The sequence below is a fragment of the Urocampus carinirostris genome, chromosome 12, assembly GCF_059441175.1.
Source record: "Urocampus carinirostris isolate Australia breed hairy pipefish chromosome 12, RoL_Ucar_1.0, whole genome shotgun sequence".
NCBI lineage: Eukaryota > Metazoa > Chordata > Actinopteri > Syngnathiformes > Syngnathidae > Urocampus > Urocampus carinirostris.
The window spans coordinates 39,491,515-39,512,393 of record NC_142360.1 but is presented as its reverse complement, the minus strand read 5'-3'; the positions used below and the strand labels follow the sequence as shown (position 1 = coordinate 39,512,393).

The window sequence follows — 20,879 nt, the reverse complement described above, 5'->3', positions numbered from 1 at the left end:
GACTTTTGGTGTTGGTTTCACATGAAAATCACCAAAATTGAGACTTTCAGTGGTGTTTTTGCATGAAATTGAGCAAATATGGGTCTTTTGGTGTCCTTTTTAAACAAAAATGAAGAAAAATTGGACTTTTAAGTGTAATTTTTACATGAAAATGACCGAAATGAGACTTTCAGTGTCATTTTTACACGGAAATGAGCAAAATTGAGACTTTCAGTGGTGTTGTTGCACAAAATGATTAAAAATGGGACTTTTGGAGTCCTTTTTACACAAAAACCAGCAAAAATGTGACTTTTGTTTATGAACGAGTGAGTGGATGAATGGATTATTATGTAAGCAGATGAGAAATAAGTGAGTGAGTTTCAGATCAAGTTTTTCTGTGTGTGTTAGATGTGAGAGCAAGCGAGTGGGTCAATAAAATGAGTGAGTGAGTGAGTGAGTGAGTGAAAAGGGAAAAGGGCTAGTGTGAGTATTTATTGCAGCTGTGTATGAATCCCTATCTTTATTTCTCTTTCTGTTTACAGTTTCTTTCTCTGTCTTTCTTCTCTTTCTTTCTTTCTTTCTTTTCCTTTCCTTTCCTTTCCTTTTTCTTTTCCTTCTGGTAAAATGTTTTTTTTGTGAGTCAAATTAAGCCTACTTCAAAATGATTTTCTTTCTATCTATCTATCTATCTAGCCTTTTTTTTCCCTTTTCCTTTTGGTTAAATGTTTTTTTGTGGGTCAAATTAAGCCTACTTCAAAATTATTTTTCTTTCTTTCTTTCTCTGTCCTTCTTTCTTTCTCTTTCTTTCTTTATTTCTTTATTTGTTTATTTTTTTTCTTTCTTTCTTTTAGCTTTCTTTCTTTCTTTCTTTCTTTCTTTCCTTCTCATTTCTTTCTTTCTTTCTTTTTTTTGCTTTTCCTTTTCCTTTTGGTAAAATGTTTTTTTGCGGGTCAAATTAAGCCTACTTCAAAATTATTTTTCTTTATCTATCTATCTATATATATATCTATCTATCTATCTATCTTTTTTTTCCCTTTTCCTTTTGGTAAAATGTTTTTTGTGGGTCAAATTAAGCCTACTTCAAAATTATTTTTCTTTCTTTCTTTCTCTTTCTTTCTTTCTTTCTCTGTCCTTCTTTCTTTCTCTTTCCTTCTTTCTTTCTTTCTTTCTCTTTCTTTCCTTCTCTCTTTCCTTCTTTCTTTCTTTCTCATTTCTTTCTTTCTCATTACTTTCTTTCTTCCTTTTTTTTGCTTTTCCTTTTCCTTTTGGTAAAATGTTTTTTTGCGGGTCAAAATAAGCCTACTTCAAAATTATTTTTCTTTCTCTATCTATTTATCTATCTAGCTATCTATCTAGACATCTAGACATCTATCTATGTATCTCTTTCTTTCTTTTTTTCCCTTTTCCTTTTGGTAAAATGTTTTTTTTGTGGGTCAAATTAAGCCTACTTCAAAATTATTTTTCTTTCTTTCTTTCTTTCTTTCTTTCTTTCTTTCTTTCTTTCTCATTTCTTTCTTTCTTTCTTTCTCGTTTCTTTCTTTTTTCCTTTTTTTTTGCTTTTCCTTTTCCTTTTGGTAAAATGTTTTTTTTGAGAGTCACATTAAGCCTACTTCAAAATTATTTTTCTTTATCTATCTCTTTCTTTTTTTATCTATCTATCTATCTATCTAGACATCTATCTAGACATCTATCTATCTATCTATCTATCTATCTCTTTCTTTCTTTCCCCTTTTCCTTCTGGTAAAATGTTTTTTTTTTTGTGAGTCACATTAAGCCTACTTCAAAATTATTTTTCTTTATCTATCTATCTATCTCTATCTTTCTTTTCTTTCTTTCTTTTTTTCCCTTTACCTTTTGGTAAAATGTTTTTTTGTGGGTCAAATTAAGCCTACTTCAAAATTATTTTTCTTTCTCTCTTTTTCTTTCTTTCTTTCTTTTCTTCCCATTTCTCTTTTTTTCTCCCTTTTCCGGTCCCCTCCGTCACTGTTCTCCCTCCCTCATTTCTTTCATCCTCTTTAATCTACTCGACCGGCTCCCACGAGAGTTTTTTTTCTACCATGCGGTCCCAGAGCTCCAACGAGTCTGACACCCCTGTTTTAGAGTGTATGAGAGAGGGCGGATAAATGAGAGTATGTGTGTGCGTGTGCAGCAAGGATGAAGATGTGATTAGCTAATGCTGTCAAAGAGCATGGGCGGGGCATCGTGGAAAGAGCCAATGACATCATCCGCAGGACGGGAGGGGGGACGTAAGGGGAGAGGAGAGGGTCAATCCGAGGGAGAGAGGAAGACCGGCGCTCAGATCGGCAGGAGGCGCAGATAGCGGCATGACCACCGCGGCATCCGGAGCCACCCCACATCCACTCGGATACAAGACTCCCTTCGGAAGGTTCTCCCGCGTCCCCTCCCCTTCCCTTCCCCTCCCCCGCGTCCCCACCCCCGACCCTGGACTCCTTCAGGTGGTTCCTCCGGGCATGCTCCTGAAGCCCAAGTATGAGCGCTTCCACGACGAATCTGTGAGCTCCGAGGACCCCATGCACAGCTTAGCCATGAGCGGCAAAGTGGCCGCCGCCCCGGCGGTCCCTTCTTCCGCTTCGCCCCCGCCTCCCCCGTGCCCGACCGCCGCCAGGCCCGACTCGCCCTGCCCGGACGGGGAACAGGACAACGCCACCACCTTCTGCATGCTCATCCCCAGGATGCCGCAGTGGAAGTTCTCCAACTCCTTGCTCAGCCGGAGTCCGTCCAACTCCAGTTCCAGTTCCAGCTCCAGCAAAGACTCCGGCAAAGCGGGCCCCCAAGGGTCCCCGTCCTCGTCCTCGCACAGGCACGGCCCGGCACAGCCGGCCGGCGGGCCCGTGTCCAGTTTGGCGGCCGTGCTGAACTCCTGCGACCCGGTCTGCGTCACCCCGTGTTCCCTGCAGGCCATCCGTGGGCAGAGGGCGGTAGCACAGTCCGGGGAGGTCCCGCCGAGTTTAGGGGGATCGGGAGGATCCAGGTCGGGGATGAGTCGGAGGAACAGGACGGAGGGTGCCTGGGCGGGCGGGGAAGATTTCTTCCAGAACAGCAGCTTCATTAACAAACCGTCCCAAGGATGGTTGCACCCGGACAAGAAGATTGCAGGACCGGGAGCGTCCTACATCGTCAGGGTGAGTCTTTCCTTTCTAAAAACTTTTGGGTCCGAGATAACCCAATACGCTTTGAAAATAGGGTCCATCCAACTTATTTACGACTAAGTCAGCCTTTAAAATTTAGGTCAAACAAATAACCTTCCCATAAAACTGGTTTGATAGGTCATAATATGGCCCAATTTTCAGGCTAACCCAAAAAGCTTGTAGCGTACTTAATTGGGTAAAAACAAACCCAAAAAGTTTTTGACTAAACTGTTTGGATAACAATGAGCCTCCCTCAACAATAATTAGGTGAAAATAAATAACGCTATACCCTCCCCAAAAGTCTTGTTGTTTGTTAGGTTATTTTTGTAACCCAATTTTTATGCACTCTTTGTCATGATTACTGATGTGACTCAGCTGTGCCTACTCATTTGGCGCCAACCGCCGCAGGTTCTGATTGGCTCCCTGTCAGTATTTGAACCCAGTCCTGTCTGTCCCCTGTTGTCAGTCCGTCTGCGAACCTCAGTGTATATTAGGCAAGCCTTTTTCGACCCTGACTCCCACCTGTCCCGTTTTTGCTCCCGTCTGTCTCCGGCTACGACCCGTTTTGATCCTGCCTACGTCTGCTCTCCCGTCCCGGCTTACGACATCTTTTTGTCCCCGACTACGTCTACCCTCCCGTTCTGGCTTACGAGTCGCTTCCGACCTTGCCCACACCTTGCTCTCCCAGTCCCGGCTACTGACCCGTTTTTCCGTCCCTGACACCGCCATCGCTGGCTACGGAATATACTCTTCCGTGTTCGGATCACAATCTGAATACGAAAGGGACTTGCTTCCCGCCTCCAGCGAAAACTTGTGGTAAACTCTACGCTACGCAATTGGGTCCTGTTTCTGTTCTGGTCTTGACACTCTTATGTAATTTGTTGGGTCAATAAGTGGCTCACCCAAATGTCATCATTATTAATGTGTCACCCAGAAATTGAACTTTACATACAGTTGTGTTAAAAATAACCCAGGGACCAACCCAATACTGCAATACTGTGTTTTAAATAATCACAAACAATTGTGTTGTTTTTTGACCCAAGTGTTGGGTTGGTCGCATTTTGGACCCAAGTGTTTTTAGAGTGTGGGTCAACATTAATAGCCGTACAAAACACATCTAAATAATGTTAAGCTAACAGTTTATTTGACCCAAATGTTGGGTTAAGTAAATAGCCCAAAAGTTCAGAGTACACGCTAATGTAAAATGTCATACAGTTTTGTGTTAGGATGCTAAAATCCTGGCGTCAGTTTTTACGCATATTTTTGGCTGCGTGTCACCAGTAGCCAATGGGTGCAGCATGTGAGAGGGGGCGTGGCTTATACAGGAACAACCAATCCATAGGGCAAACGTGAGCGCAGAATTTACGGTTAAAAGTGTACTGACTTTTAATTGGAGAAAAAAAAATGCCTTGGAGAGTACCTGGAAATGGAGAAGGATATCTTCGAGTGATTTGAAGCCCAGAGAAAAAATGGATATGGAGTGTCTCGGCCAGGTGTTCAAAATGGAACAAGCCAAAAAATAAGTGAACCACTCCTGTTGTCTCTATTCACTGATTCGGGTGGAAGTGACTCACGTCGTATAGCACACCAGGGAACGGGTACCTCACAAAGGTTCCTACCCTCATGACAACATATTAGTAAATTAGAGAGAAAGGAAGAAAGTGAGAGAAGGAGGAAAAGAAAGCGGGAGAGAGAAAGAGAGAAAGGAAAAATGAGATAAAGAGAATGAGAAAGAAAGTCAGAAAGAGAGCAGGAGACAGAAAGAAAACCAGAGAAAGAAAGAAAAAGAGAGTGAGGACAACAGAAAGAGAGTAAAAGAGAAAGAAAGAAAGTCATGGAAAGAGAGAGAGGGAAAGAAAAAAAAGGAGAGAAGGTTAGAAAAAGAAGGAAAGAGGGAAAGAGTGCTAGAAAAAGAGCGAGAACAGTAGTCACAGAAACATGGAAAGAGAAAGAAAAAGAGACAAAAGAGAGAGAAAACAAATTCAGAAAGTAAGAGAGAGAGAGTGCTAGAAAAAAAGTGAGAGAAATAGTCAGAGACAGAAAGAGAGACAAAGAAAGAGAGAAAAGAGTGAGAAAGAGAGTAAAACAGAGAGAAAGACACAAAGTGAGAAAAAGAGAGGGATGAAGAAATAGGGAAAAAAGGAATTTAGAAAGTGAGAGAGAGAAAGAGGGAGAGCGAGAGAGAGCCATGGAGTGACAAAGAGGGAAGAGAAAGAAATGGAGAGAAAGATAGAAAAGAAAGAAGAAATGTTGAAAGAAAGAAGGAGAGCTACAAAAAGAGCAAGTAAAAGAGTCAGAGACGGAAAGAGAGACAAAGAAAGATAGAAAGAGAGATTGAGTAAGAGAGAGAGAGAGAAAGACAAAGAGAAAAAGAGAGACAAAGAAAGAGAAAAAAACTAATTCAGAAAGAGAGAGAGGGGGAGAAAGAGAGAGAGAGAGAGAGAGAGAAAATAGATAAATGGAGAGGAAGATCGAGAAAGGAAATGAGTGTGAGAGAGAGAAAGAGAAAATTACAGAAATGTAGAGGGAGAGAGCTAAAGAAAGTGAGAGTGTAAAAGAGAGAAAGGGAAAGAGAAACAGAAAGAGTGATAAAAAGGAGAAAAAGAGAAAGAGATAGAAATTGTGAAAGAAAGAGACAGAAATAAGAAAAAAACAACTCCACTTATTTCGTGAGTGTCAAGGGGACATATATAAACAATGCAGGTCACTGTTTGAAGGATAGCGGCTCGTTTTTCTCTCGTACTTCTCTTAGCACCGCCCCGACTTCCACGCTCGAATCGCTGTTTGGTTTACAACCCTGCGAAAGAATAAATAAAATCATAGTGGTAGCATTTGGTGCTTTTCAAAATAAAGTGAAAACACCGTGCTTGTTAATGAGGGTTATCACAGTGGGACGCAAAAGAGACTGAAGAATTCAAGTATGACGCCGTCAATTAACAAGAAAGCCCAATGAAAATATAAAACTGTCCGGTAACCAATTATCAAACGTTTTTGCTAGTTATCAAGCTAATTTTGACCTCCTTCTGTCTCGCTCTTGAGCTTTGTTTTTAGCTTTCTAGCTAGCTATTTAGCTCATTTTTATTTTTGACCTTTTTAGTTTGTAGCTAACCATTTCTAGCTTTCTAGCTTTGTTTTTAGCTTTCGATTTGGCTATTTAGATAGGGATTTACACTTTTAGCTAACTATCCCTTTTATTTTTCACAGTTTTAGGTTCGTAGCTAACTGTTTTCCTAACCTTTTAGCTATTTGGCAAGATATTTAGCTAGCTTTTTACATTTTTTGCATGCTATCAAGCTAACGTTTTTGCTAGTTATCAAGCTAATTTTTGACCTTTCTATTTAGCTCTTTAGCTTTGTTTTTAGCTTTCTAGCTAGCTATTTAGCTCATATTTATTTTTTATCTATTTTGGTTTATAGCTTACTATTTTCCTAACCTTTCAGCTATTTGAGAAGATATCTAGCTAGCTTTTTACATTTTTTGCATGCTATCAAGCTAACGTTTTTGCTAGTTATCAAGCTAATTTTTGACCTTTCTATTTAGCTCTTTAGCTTTGTTTTTAGCTTTCTAGCTAGCTATTTAGCTCATATTTATTTTTTATCTATTTTGGTTTATAGCTTACTATTTTCCTAACCTTTCAGCTATTTGAGAAGATATCTAGCTAGCTTTTTACATTTTTTGCATGCTATCAAGCTAACGTTTTTGCTAGTTATCAAGCTAATTTTTGACCTTTCTATTTAGCTCTTTAGCTTTGTTTTTAGCTTTCTAGCTAGCTATTTAGCTCATTTTTATTTTTTATCTATTTTGGTTTATAGCTTACTATTTTCCTAACCTTTCAGCTATTTGAGAAGATATCTAGCTAGCTTTTTACATTTTTTGCATGCTATCAAGCTAACGTTTTTGCTAGTTATCAAGCTAATTTTTGACCTCCTTTCTATTTAGCTCTTGAGCTTTGTTTTTAGCTTTCTAGCCAGCTATTTAAACCATTTTTATTTTTGACCTTTTGTGGTTTGTAGCTAACTATTTATAACCTTTTAGCCGTTTGGCAAGCTATCTAGCTAGCTTTTTATTTTTTTGCATGCTATCTAGCCATACATTTGACATTTTTTGCTAGTCATCAAGCTAAATTTCGGCCTCCTTTCTAGCTAGCTATCAGGCTTTGTTTTTAGCTTTCTAGCTGGCTATTTAGTAAGCTAGCTGTCTAGCTTCTTTTTATTTTTATTTTTAACTTTTTGGGTTTGTAACTAACTATATTTTAACCTTTGGCTATCTGGCAAGCTACCTAGCTAGCTTTTAACATTTTTTGCATGCTATTTAGCATAGATTTGACTTTTTTTGCTTGTTATCAAGCTAAATGTTGGCCTCCTTTCTCGCTAGCTTTGTTCTTAGTTTTTTAGCTGGCTATTTAGTGAGTTGTTTAATCTTTTAGCTAGCCATCTAGCTCCCTTTTTATTTGTATTTTTTTTTACCTTTTTTTGTTTGTAGCCAACTATTTTCTTAACATTTAGCTATCTAGCTAGATTTTTACATTTTTGCATGCTATCAAGCTAACGATTTTGCTAGTTATCAAGCTAATTTTGACCTCCTTTCTATCTCGCTCTTTAGCTTTCTGGCTAGCTATTTAGCTCATTTTTATTTTGGGCCTTTTTTGGTTTGTAGCTAATTATTTATAACTTTTTAGCCGTTTGGAAAACTATCTAGCTAGCTTTTTACATTTTTTGCATGCTATCTAGCCATAGATTTGACTTTTTTTTGCTTGTTATCAAGCTAAATGTTGGCCTCCTTTCTAGCTAGCTTTGTTCTTAGCTTTTTAGCTGGCTATTTAGTGAGTTGTTTAATCTTTTAGTTAGCTTCTAGCTCCTTTTTATTTTTTACCTTTTTTGGTTTGTAGCTAACTATTCGCTATCTAGCTAGATTTATACATTTTTGCAGCATGCTATATAGCTACACATTGACCTTTTTTGCTAGTAATCAAGCTAAATGTTGGCCTCCTTTCTAGCAAGCTATCTAGTTGATTTTTTTACTCTTTTAGCTAGCTATCTAACTCCTTTTTATTCTTTATCTTTTTTGGGTTTTTAACTATTTTCTTAACATTTAGCTAACTGGCAAGCTATCTAGCTAGATTTTTACATTTTTGCACGTTATATAGCTACACATTTTTGGTAGTAATCAAGCTAAATGTTGGCCTCCTTTCGAGCAAGGTTTGTTCTTAGCTTTTTAGCTGGCTACTTAGTGAGTTGTTTAATCTTTTAGCTAGCTACCTAGCTCCTTTTATTCTTTAGATTTTTTGGTTTGTAGCTAACTATTTTCTTAACATTTAGCTATCTGGCAAGCTAGCTATTGACCTACACATTGACCTTTTTTGTGAGTAATCGAGCTAAATGTTTGCCTCCTTTCTAGCTAGCTATTTGTTGTTGTTTTTTTACTCTTTTAGCTAGCTTTCTAGCTAAGTTGCTATTTTAGAATTTCATATCAAACTGGGTGCCTTTTGCGCTAAATAGTAAGAAAATGTAGCTTGAAAAAGGTCGGAGCCCCCCGATCCGGATCGATGACCCGGTATCTGAGCGCGTGCTTTGCGCGGTTGCCGTGCACTACCCCAACAATGGACCTCCGCTTTGTTTCCATTCAGTCAATTCAGGAAGGAGCTAGCCCCGACATTAGCCGCTAAACAGTTTTTTGTCTCCATTGTTGGCAGTCATCCCTGCCTACGGGAGTGGCGGCAGTGGGGGCGTTAGAGGGGGTTGCTCCTGGTCAGGCATCTACTCTAATGGCATTAAGAAGGCTCCATTCCTTCCTCTATTCAATTACATTTAATCATGTGACTACCAGGTCGGAACATGAGGCGTCATGCTGCTATTAGCATGTTAGCTTACACTAATATAGACGCAGTTAGGATAGAACTTATCAGCCTTGAAGGCCATTTTAGTCTTCTCCCTAAACAAGGAGACCCACATCCAGGATCACTGCCTCCTGAATTTTGGAGAAGGACATTTAAAGAACCGACTCAGAGCTTCCCTCGAGGAGGGTAGCTGCTTCGCTATCTTCGGTAAATATCGGAAGGATGGGGTCGATACCGGACAGGACGGGACAAACAGGAATGGTAATGAAACAGGATATCGGAATAAAACAGGACAAACTAGACGGGAACGACTGTTTTTGGCCCGACCTCACTCGGACCTTAGCTTCAGCGCCCCCTGTTTCCATTAACTTCGAGACCCCTGCTCTAGATAAAGAATTCCTCTTCTCTATTCCCAAAATTCCCAAACGGCATTCCGGACAGTTAAGAAAGAATGAAACGGTGCAAATAGGTCGTCCCAGACGCACCGTGATTGAATTTCCGAGGAATTCTTCTTAAAAAGCGGTTACGGAATCCGGCTGCAGGACGGGATGCGTCCTATCAGCAGATGTTTGCCTTTTTTTGGTTTGTTTTGGGATGTATTTGCGCTCGACTGACAATGGAAGCATTCAGTGGCCGTGCGAAAGGGGAAGTGAGTCCATTTGCTTGATGGAAGACTTCCCCCCTTTGCAAATTGGCTTATGGAGATCATTAAGCGGTTGGGCCCGGATGCCTCGCTCCGTTTCCCATGTGGGATGTTCAAGAGAAAGAAAGAAAAAGTGAGAAAAAGAATGAAACAAAGGGTAGAAGGGAGAGAAAAAGACAGAAGAATTGAGAAAAAAGAGAAACAGTGCAAGAGAAAGAAAAGAAAAAGAGAGAAAGAGAAAGAAATTTGAAAAGAGTAAGAGAGAAGAGGAGGAAGAATAAGATAGAGGCAGAGAGAGAAAAAAACGACTTATAGAAAGAGAAAAGGAAAAAGAGTGAGTGAGAAAGAGAGAGATAAATCGAGAGAAAGGTAGAAAAAGAGATACAAAGAAAGAGAAAAGACAGAGAAAGGGAGAAAGAAAAAGGTAGAGGCAGAGAAAAAGAAAGACTTATTGAAGGAGAAAAAGAAAACGAGAAAGAGAGAGAATGAGAGACATAGGGGTGAGTGAGAAAGAGAAATTGAGAGGAAGATAGAAAAAGATAAATTGAAAGAGAAAAAGAAAGAGAAATCAAGAGAACTAGAGACATTAGAATGAGTGAAAAAGAGAGAGAGACATCAAGAGAATGATAGAGAGATACAGAGAAAGAGAAAAGACAGAGAAGGGGAGAAAGAAAAAGGTAGATGCAAAGAGAAAGAATGACTTATTGAAGGAGAAAGAGGAAAGAAAAAAGAGAAAGAGAGAGAATGAGAGACATAGGGGTGAGTGAGAAAGAGAAATTGAGAGGAAGATAGCAAAAGATAAATTGAAAGAGAAAAAGAAAGAGAAATCAAGAGAACGAGAGACATAAGAATGAGTGAAAAAGAGAGAGAGACATCAAGAGAATGATAGAAAAAGAGAGAGTGAAAGAGAGATACAGAGAAAGAGAAAAAACAGAGAAGGGGAGAAAGAAAAAGGTAGAGGCAGAGAGAAAGAAAGACTCACAGAAAGCGAAAGAGTGAAGAGAAAGAGGAAAGAAAATAGAGCGAGAGAGAGAACGAGAGACATAAGGGTGAGTGAGGAAGAGAAATCGAGAGGAAGATTGAAAAAGAGAAATTGAAAGAGAGAAACAAAGAGAAAGAGAAAAAGACGGAGAAGGAAAGACAAAGGGAGAAAGAGAGACAATAGACAAAGAACAAAGAGAAAAGAGAGATGGAGAAATAGAAATAGAGACAAAGAGGGAGAGGGAGAAAGAGAGTAACAAAGAGAGAGACAGGGAGGGAGAGAAAGAAAGAAAGAAAGAAAGAAAGATACGCCCTATATCTCGTGTTGATGATGTCTGTGTACTCTGTTTATTCTGATGTTTTGCGGAAGTAGTCATGGATGTCAAAAGCTGATGAATTTTGAGTTTTCCCTTGCCCTCGTGTCAGTTTTAGATCAGGGGATGATGTGATAGTACTCTGTAGTCTGTACAGCTCTTTGAGACTTCTTATCTAGGGCTGTACTTGACTTGATCATCGTACTCACAGTACCCGTTTCTTCGCAGTACATGGGCTGCATCGAAGTACTGAAGTCGATGCGCTCCTTGGACTTCAACACTCGCACTCAGGTGACCAGGTAAGATGCTCCTTCAGGGTTTTGCTTTACCTTCTTGATATTCTGCTAAAGAAATTCAGCGTTCCAAATGAATGAGTGAACGAATGAATGAATGAAAACTTGCCGCATCTAATCTCATGGTAAACAATATTCAGTACCTTGTTGTCAATGACAAAAAGTTTATTCTAATTCTATTGTTGAAAAGATGACTTTTGAAAGGCATGATCTGGACTACAATGGACAATAGTCGAATAGATAAGTACCGTATTTTCCGCACTATAAGGCGCACCGGGTTATAGGGCGCACCCTGAAAAAATAGTTTTTGGTCCTATTTTTGACATACATGAGACGCACCGGATTATAAGGCACTACAATGGGAACGTGGACAAAACAGTCGGATGGTTCAGTCCAACTTCTTACCCCCTTAACATTCCCAAAGCTTGCAACGAAGCAAATACGTGTCTCAGACATATACGGAAACAGTGTCCGTACGATGTCACTCAAATGCATCGTTCCAAATATCATTCGGAAGTCTTGGGATTCAAAAATGCCGACCATTCCTTAGTTTCTATTTTCTTTTTCGCTCGCAACTTTACTGTGCATATGACAATAAACACTTGGAATTGAGTTTAATTTAAAACAGACACTCCATTCCATCCATTATCTGCACCGCTTATCACAGAAACATCGAGTTCAGTATGAAACAAGATACAGGGATAATATATATAGCCGGAGTAGCTCACCGAAGTCCTTGTGTTCATAATAATGTGCAGCCGTGGTCCTCTTATATCCGTGAGTTTAGTAAATCCAGGAGAATAAAATATTTACAAATACAAAATATTAAAAAAATGCTTTCTGTATGCCGTCAGCCACGTGCTATACGCATTCACCTTTTTCGGCCAATTGCAGGCTTTGTTTTGCCTCTTCAGCCAATGCCAGCCTGTAAATGATAAAAAGGATCCGCCTCTTGACCTCCGAATAACTTTAGCCAATAGTGATCCATTCAAATGATGATTGACACATTGGTTAGCCAATGAAACACCGGTAAATAAAACCCAGCATACACTGCGGACGACTTGGCCTTCGGGGGAAAATCGAGTCGGCGGCTGCGAGTTAGTTGCAAGACTTTGCGAATTAATATTGATCCATAAATAAGGCGCGCACTGTATTATAAGGCGCATGGTCAGCTTTTGAAAAAAATAAAGGCTTTTAGGTGCGCCTTATGGTGCGGAAAATACGGTAGGTGTCTTAAACCAGCACTAGTAACTAGCAACAGGTTTTGCCAACAAAAATAAACAGTCATCCATAAAACAAAATCACAATCAGCAGTACACAATATCAAGTGATTTCAATAAATCAAACTCGAATGGTCCGTTGTAGAGATGGGAATTCTGAATCTTTTCAGAGAACCGGCCGGCCTTCTCGGCTTGGCTCACTAAAAAGAGCCAGTTCTTTCGGCTTCAAAACGGCTCTTAGTGTTCTTCTTGTTATTTAATCCATATAGTGTCTCATCTCATCTCATCTCATTAGCTGCACCGCTTATCCTCAGTAGGGTCGCGGGGGTGCTGGAGCCCATCCCAGCAATCATCGGGCAGTGGGCAGGGGACACCTTGAACTGGTTGCCAGCCAATCGCAGGGCACACAGGGACAGACAACTCGCCACTCATTCACACCTAGGGACAATTTGGACCAGCCTGAAATGCATGTTTTTGGAATGTGGGAGGAAACCCACGCAAGCACGGGGAGAACATACAAACTCCGCACAGTAAGTCCGGTAGCTGGATTTGAACCCACACAGGAGGTTCCCAAGACTTTAGAACTGTGCCGCACACGCACTAACCACTGCGCCGCCGTGCCGCCCTCCATATAGTGTATTACCATTTATTATGTATAATTAGGAATGAATTAAATTGGGGTCTAATTAAGGAAAATAAACACTTAAACGTTAACATTGAAAAAACTTGAAACATGAATAAAAAAATAGTTAAAAATCTACAAAAAAAAAGAAAAAATACCTTTTTTTTTATACTCGATAAATTCAAAGTCAACAGAATGCCGTAAAAAATGCATTTCGACCAATCACAAGAGAAGAACGGCGTCTCGGAGGGGGAAGTGGCTCTCGATTGGTGGGTAGCCAGCTCCTGCTTCCAAGAGACAGCTCATAGATAAATAGATAGACGCGAGTAGATAGTCGTACCACCAGACGCCTTTTCTTTCGGCGCATTAGTTGATATTGTATTCGAAATCGCTATAAAATATATGGCGGTTGCTATTTTGTATGGTGACATGATCCAAAAAGACGTGAGGTAAACAACTCTGAGAAGCGCGAACAACGCAGCGGGGGACCGGGGACACGCCGCCGCCAGCGTTCCACGGCCAAAGTAACGTATCGCTTTTGACCCTCGTCAGAGATAACTGCGTTATAACGGCAGAAAAATGAATTTGATAAATGACCCGTTACTGAAAAAAAAAATCATAATTATTCCCGACATTGGTCACTATTTTACTGTAGAGCAGGGGTCGGCAACCTAGGACACACGTCCCGGCAGTGGCACGCGAGCGCACGGCAAAATAATGATTTTTTTTTTTTTAAATGCGCATTTTTATCTGAAATTTAGACATTTTCAGTTGCGCACCGTGTTGTTTAGAGGCTTTACGGTAGCGCCCCTCCTCTTCTGCTCTGTGTGCAAGTGTGTGGCGCCTCGCCGAGGGGGAGAAATCCGTGTTTTGACCCACCCGCAGAAACACCAGCGCGCGTTAAATGAATAATGACAGCTCCTCCAGCGAAAAAATCGTGTTCTTTTCAGATGGCGTGGACAGATGACTGGGGCTTCGTGCAAAAAATGACTGTGCTGTTTTGTGCATTATGCCTCGAGAGCGTTGTACCTCGCACATCAAATGTTAAACGTTATTACGAGACGAAACGTGAACAAGAATTCAATCCAGAGAAATGAAAACGCGCTGTGTCCGGGTACGGCAAACAAACACGGACCTTAAAAACCTTTGTCCGTGCTAAAAACACCACCACTGCAGCAAGTTATCACATTGCTCACTGGATAGTATGGTAGCTGTCCATATCACTTGTTATTTGATTGTAGTTCATTGGTGATGAAGAATAGTTGATTCTTGTGGTAAAAAGTCTCTCCACATGTTGCTCACATCCATTTTTTAGTTTATTGATGTACAAGCATATGCATCCATCCATCCATTATCTGCACACGCTCATTCACACCTAGGGACATCTTGGTTAGGCCAATCAACCTGAAATGCATGTTTTTGGGATGTGGGAGGAAACCGGAGTGCCCGGAGGAAACCCACGCAAGCACAGGGAGAACATGCGAACTCCTCTCAAGAGGTTCGATCTCATGACCTCAGAACTGTGCTGCACCGCCGTGCTGCTCTGCTACTAACTCTCGTGAGTAACTCTAGCTAATGACTTCTTATAGTCACATGCTTGACACCAATTAAGCCAAAATTGCTCTTAATCAGTTAGCCTGGATTTCTTAATCCCACTTTCGTGCAATAGCCCAGTATAAATCCCTAAAATCCAGCGTCCAAAAGACCTCTGTGGTTGTTTTTGTGTTTCCAGACCCGAAAAACGACACGTGATGTTATTATTGTAGCAGCGGCAGGCCTCCATCTCCCGAGAGACATCGCCCCCTCCTCTGACTTTCCCTCTCTCAATCGATCGGGAGTAATGTGAGCTTGCTAAGCTAAAGTGATGGGGGAGGGGAGGAGTTAGCCGTGATGGGGGGATAAGGGTGGCTGGGATCTATTATGGATGATGTTCGCTAATGACTGGAGAAAGATGCGGCGGTCTCCCGTTGTAACCCACAGGAACACATAATAGTATGTGGACAAGAACGTTAGCATTTTGAGCATCTACACCATTTTGCACGTTAGCTTAATTCACTCACTGGAGGTTTGACGGCAACAGTGGCACTGGATGTGTACGAAAGGGTGGGGCAGGGGTTTGAGCTCGAAGGCCACAGGGTAGAAAACAGTATGCCTCAATCCCAGCATGCTCTTCGTGTCCCCTTCCTGCTCTATAAACAGTCTTCTGTATCGTACAGCTACGAAGAGCTATCGTTCACAATGGACCCCACAAAAGACATTCAGAAGAGTAGAGACGGAGAAAAGAAGAGGAAGAGACTTTTTCTGGCCATCAAAAACAAAGCAAGAGATGACAGGACAGGGAGGACGCAGCCATCGTTCCATCCGCCCAAATTAAGGATATTTTGGCAAAATTCTTTGAAATCTTAGAATTTTGGAAAGCATTGACAGGTCAGCCTATCAGTCATTATGTTAACGTCTGCCTTGCGCATTTCCCACCGTTGGTCAAAATCCGGCGAAAACTGACGTCATTGGATCAGTTTTTCAAGAAACGCCAGGCAAAAACACTGCTGAGGACTCATTAAAAGGATCTATCTATCCATCTATCTATCTATCTAGACATCTATCTATCTATCTCTCTAGACATCTATCTATCTATCTCTCTAGACATCTATCTATCTCTCTATCTCTCTAGACATCTATCTATCCATCTATCTATCTAGACATCTATATCTAGACATCTATATCTAGACAGCTATCTATCTAAACATCTATCTAACTAGACATCTACCTAGACATCTATCCATCTAGAAATCTATCTAGAAATCTATCTAGACATATATCTAGACAACTATCTATCTAGACAACTATCTATCTAGACATCTTATAGACATCTATCTAGACATCCATCTATCTAGAAATCTATCTAGACATCTATCTATACATCTACCTAGACATCTTATAGACATCTATCTAGACATCTATCTATCTATCTATCTATACATATATCTATCTAGACATCTATCTAGACATCTTATAGACATCTATCTATCTATCTATCTATCTATCTAGACATCTATCTATCTAGACATCTATATATCTATCTATCTAGACATCTATCTATCTATCTATCTAGACATCTATCTATCTAGACATCTATCTATCTAGACATCTATATATCTATCTATCTAGACATCTATCTATCTATCTATCTATCTATCTAGACATCTATCTATCTAGACATATATCTATTTATCTATCTAGACATCTGTCTATCTAGACATCTATCTATCTAGATATCTAGACATCTATTTTTAGACATCTATCTATCTAGACATCTAGACATCTATTTATCTACCCCGGTCATATCCCCCGAGAAGAGTGACCAACAGCAAGACAAACACATACAAAAACAAAGAAAATAAAAAAAAAGATATCTCGCAGGACTAGTGGATTAAAGGTGAAGAGAGAGAGGGAGAAGAGGGAGAAAAAAAGAGGGAAAGAAATAGTGTGAGAAAGAGGAAAAAGAGAAAGAGAGGTGCCGCCATCTTACCAGGACAAAAACAACAACAACGATAGCCTCAATCACCCTTCGCTGTTGCGCAAGGTGGAAAAGGAGACGAGCGAGACGGAAACTGAGACAAAAGATGGCCGTCCTGCTGCTGCTGCTTTTTAAATATTTACGAGCAAGTGGATAGGGGTCGCCGGCTCCTCGCCTGCCCCCGTGACAGCCGGCCAATGAGGGACGCTCGCCCACCGTCACCTACCTCCCATTAGTTGGTCGTTTTGTTAACGGCGTTATTTTTCCAGTAACGGGGAAACCTTAACTCCCTCGAGTTGTTTACGTCGCATCTTTTCGGATCATGTCACTGTTGAAACCATAGAGTAAAATAGCCATTACGAATACAGTACTTACTAATGGTTACCTGTCCTTTTTAAGCCCAGTCCTTTCACTCTCCTGTCGTCAGTCCGTCATCGAACCTTTGTTTCTAAAAGGCAAGCACTTTGACCTGCATTTTGTACCCGTTTTCTACCCGTCCGTTCCTGATCTCCCTGTTTGTCTCCGGCTCCGACCTGTCTTTTGACCCCGACCATGTTTTTGCTCTCCCGTCCCGGCTTACGACCCGTTTTTGATCCCGGCCACGTTTTTGCTCTCTGTCCCGGCTATCAACCTCTTTTTTTCCATCCTCGACACCGCCATCTCCAGCTCCGGAAGAGCCACTTCCGTACCCGGAACACGATCCGATTGTGTGAGCAGCTTGCTTCCTGCGTCCAGTGAGCACTGGATCCCGGGCGCGGCCTTTCCTCTTTCTATCAATAACTTGTGGTCAACGTTACGCATTTGGGTCCTGATTCCGCTCTCGTCGTGACAATACATATATATATATATATATATATATATATATATATATATATATATATATATTAAAGTATTTTTCGTCCTCACTCTTTTAAACTCTTTTTCGCCCTTGATCTCTTTCTTTTTTCCTCATTCTCACTCTATTCTCTCTCTTCTCCTTTCCTTTTTCTCATTTCTTTCTTACTCTCGTTTTCCCACACTTACTCCTTTTCTCACTTTCTCTTTTCTCATTCTTTCTCTCTCTCTACCTCTCACTCTGTCTCTCTTTTTCTCTTTTCTCATTTTTTCACTCTCACTTTGTCTTTCTTTTACTCACTTTCTTTCCCTTTTGGTTCCTTCTCTGTATATTTTCCATCTCTTTCTCTCTCTTTATTGTGCTCTCTCTCTATGTCTCTCTTACTCTTTCTCCCTTTTCTCCCACCCCCTCTTTCTCTCTTTAATCTACTTGCGTGGCCCCATTGAGAGTGTTTTTTTCAGCACGTGGCCCCTTAGTCCAAATCAGTTTAACACCCCTTGCCCTGATGCCTCCGATAGGCGGGTAGTCGCCTTGCACGGCTGACTTCGCTATCGGTGTGTGAGTGTGTGTGTGTGTGAATGGCCAAAATGTAAAATGTGTTGGGAAAGCGCTCTGGAGGTCCTTAGTGGTACGGGTAAAGCGCTTGAAGTTATAAACTATTTTATACACTGTTTTATTTCGCTTATACTTAAAAATACTTGTCCTAAGTTTGACCTCAGCCTTGAGTACATTTCTTTATAAGGGTGTCGAAACTGGATTTCCTTTGGAATGTGTCTTTGTGATTCTGTTTGTGTAGATAACAATGACTTAATCACGTCGCCTGAGTTAATCACCTCGCCTAGGGGCAAGGGCGTTGACCTATCACCCTTCTCCCAATGCTTCGGAGGACGATTGGGATAATTGCATCAACACGGCACCGACCAATCAGCCAGAGGCTTGATCATGTGGTGTGGACAGTCCATCCCATGTGGCATAGAACTGGGCAACCCGGGAGCTCCTGTCGCTCTGTCTACTGCACACGATTGTAATTGGCACAGGCAGAGACCTGAATTGTTCAACTCTTTGATTCGGCTAAATAAATTAATATGTGGACTATACTCAGCTGAATAACTTCTCCGACTTCTGGACATGCTCCAACTGTAAGGGTTTGGGCAAGAAATGTGAAGTGTCTTGGAGTCAGATTGCAGTTTAGGAGATGTTAAAACATTACACGCTGTAGAAATGACCCATCATAACCAGTGTTCCCTCTAAGCTGCGCGCGTGCGCAATTGCGCACTGCTCGCACATTCTCAGCGCACAAGAAAATCTAGCCAGCGCACAAAAATCAGGGCTCAAAATTGCTAATTAAGAAGCGACTTAAGTCAAAGTTGCAGTGCACGAAGGTCAAAATTCACGGGTTCCCCTGAGGTTGTGTCCTAAATGCGGTATTTTGAAGTCGAGTCGAAGTAAAACGAAGTTGAGTAAAGCTAGTAGAGTTTGTCGAGAAGCGGCTACTTCGGCTCGGCTCACTAAAAGGAACCGGCTCTTTTGGGTCCTAAACGGCTCTTCAGGTTGTTTTTGCTTCTTTAATCCTTATACAACCAAATATTGTGTAAAATTGTGCACAAAATGACTTAAAGGAAGGGGGGAATAGAACAAAAAAGAAAAAAATACCAACATGAAAAAGTAGTGAAAAGCTAAGAAAAAAAGAAACAAAAGGAAGAGAAAAAAAGAAGGAAAATTTTAGAAAAAAAAAGCCAGAAAAAAAGAAAAGAAAGAAATGTAGGAAAAAAGTAAATAGAGAACAAAAAGAAAAAAGTAACAGCTCGGAAAAAATAAACACATTGAGATTTTTTTTTAAAGGAATTTTTAAAAAAGTAGGAAAATAACACGGAAAAAAGAAGAAAAGTTTGTGTTGCATTCAAATAATTTCCAATCATATCAAGTGAATTTTGTTGCCAACATTGTTTTTCCACTAAAATGTGATTAAGTACAGTTCTGTATCTTACAACCGATTCAATAATCCCCCAAAAATGTTAATATTATGCAACAAAATATATCAGGAAAAAAAAATGGATATCTTGTGAAAGAATTGTTAAAAACAAATGACGTTTGTAGGCCGTTTGTAGGTTTGCATTGCCGGAAACTTAGCAAAATGTAACTTGATGTCAAGTTTTGGACATGTTTGCTCATGACTTAGTTGCCACACTTGGGATTGCCGTTGCTCACTGTTGTTTTAAGTGTCGCTCACCGACTTTGTGTGAAGGCTCAGACCCGTAAGGAAAATGACAGGGAACATAGATCATACCCAAAAACAATGGTATATTTGTTCTAACCTTTCTCCTTCTTTAGGGAGGCCATCAACAGACTGTGCGACGCCGTCCCGGGTGGTAAAGTGGCATGGAGGAAGAAGGTCCGTGCCGAATTCGATGCCCATCTGTAAAATCCCCATCAAAGTCACGTTAGCTAGCGCGCTAATGTCCCCACCCCTTGCGTACATAGGCTGCTAACAAAGCCCTTCAAGCCATCATGGGAAAGAGCAACCTACGTTTCGCCGGAATGAGCATCGCTGTCAATATTTCCATCGATGGAGTGGGATTGCTGGTTCCCACCACGCGGCAGGTACGACCAGAAGTTATATATTATATACAGGGTTGGGTAGGGTTACTTGAATTGGATTACTTTCAATTACTTTTGGATTACTCATCCTAGAATTACTGATCCGAACACGAGAGTGGATCTTTGAAGCGAGCGATGGCGGTGTCAGGGACGGAAAAACGGGTCGGTAGCCGGGGCTGGGAGAGCAAGGCGTGGTCGGGGTCGGAAACGAATCGTAAGCCAGAACGATAGAGTAGACGTAGTCTGGGACAAAAAGGGGTCATAAGCCGGGACGGGAGAGCAGACGTGGTCAGGATCAAAAACGGATCGAAGCTGGAGACCAGGGTTGGGTAGGGTTACTTGAACTGGATTACTTTCAATGACTTTTGGATGACTCAAATACCAAATATGCTCATAAAAGACAAAAGAAACTAAACATGAATAAAATGACTACATTTTGTGCAGGCTTGGGAAGTAACAGAATACATGGAACGGCAAAAAGCTGTTTGGATTGATTTTCATTTTGTTTCCGTCGCATTTGATGTTAGTTTTGCCGGAGATCAAAGCCAGGAGAGAAAGCTTACCACGTGGTGTGAGTCATCATTTTATTCACATTTAGTCTCTTTGCTATTGGAGTCATCCAAAAGTCACTGAAAGTAATCCAGTTCAAGTAACCCTACCCAACCCTGATTGTATATATATTATATATACAGTGGCTTGCGAAAGTATTTGCCCCCCTTGTACTTTGTACCTTTTTGCCACATTTCAGACTTCAAACATCAAGATATAAAACTGTCATTTCTTGTGAAGCATCAACAATAAGTGGGACACAATCATAAAGTGGAACACACTTTATTGGATATTCTAAACTTTTTTAGCAAACGAAAAAAGGCCAGACAGGCCAGCGCTGTGG

The 20,879-nt window shown here is 40.8% G+C and overlaps 1 protein-coding gene and 1 long non-coding RNA gene across 2 annotated transcripts in view; one reads left to right on the top strand and one right to left on the bottom strand.

The window, feature by feature from the left end:
• The first annotated feature begins 2,267 nt into the window (after nt 1-2,267).
• The window catches only part of shc2 (SHC (Src homology 2 domain containing) transforming protein 2), a 41,715-nt gene continuing 23,103 nt past the window's right edge, over nt 2,268-20,879 (top strand). The window contains exons 1-4 of the mRNA XM_088349193.1: nt 2,268-3,122; nt 11,131-11,201; nt 19,721-19,781; nt 19,871-19,990. Coding sequence (XP_088205319.1) covers nt 2,304-3,122; nt 11,131-11,201; nt 19,721-19,781; nt 19,871-19,990 — 1,071 coding nt within the window. The 5' untranslated portion in view covers nt 2,268-2,303. The remainder of the gene's footprint in view (nt 3,123-11,130; nt 11,202-19,720; nt 19,782-19,870; nt 19,991-20,879) is intronic.
• LOC148355935 (uncharacterized) overlaps nt 4,962-20,879 on the bottom strand; it is a 34,588-nt gene continuing 18,670 nt past the window's right edge. Inside the window, exons 3-5 of the long non-coding RNA XR_015852194.1 lie at nt 19,705-19,805; nt 11,112-11,246; nt 4,962-5,925 (exon numbers count right to left, since the gene is read on the bottom strand). This is a non-coding gene — a long non-coding RNA (uncharacterized LOC148355935). The remainder of the gene's footprint in view (nt 5,926-11,111; nt 11,247-19,704; nt 19,806-20,879) is intronic.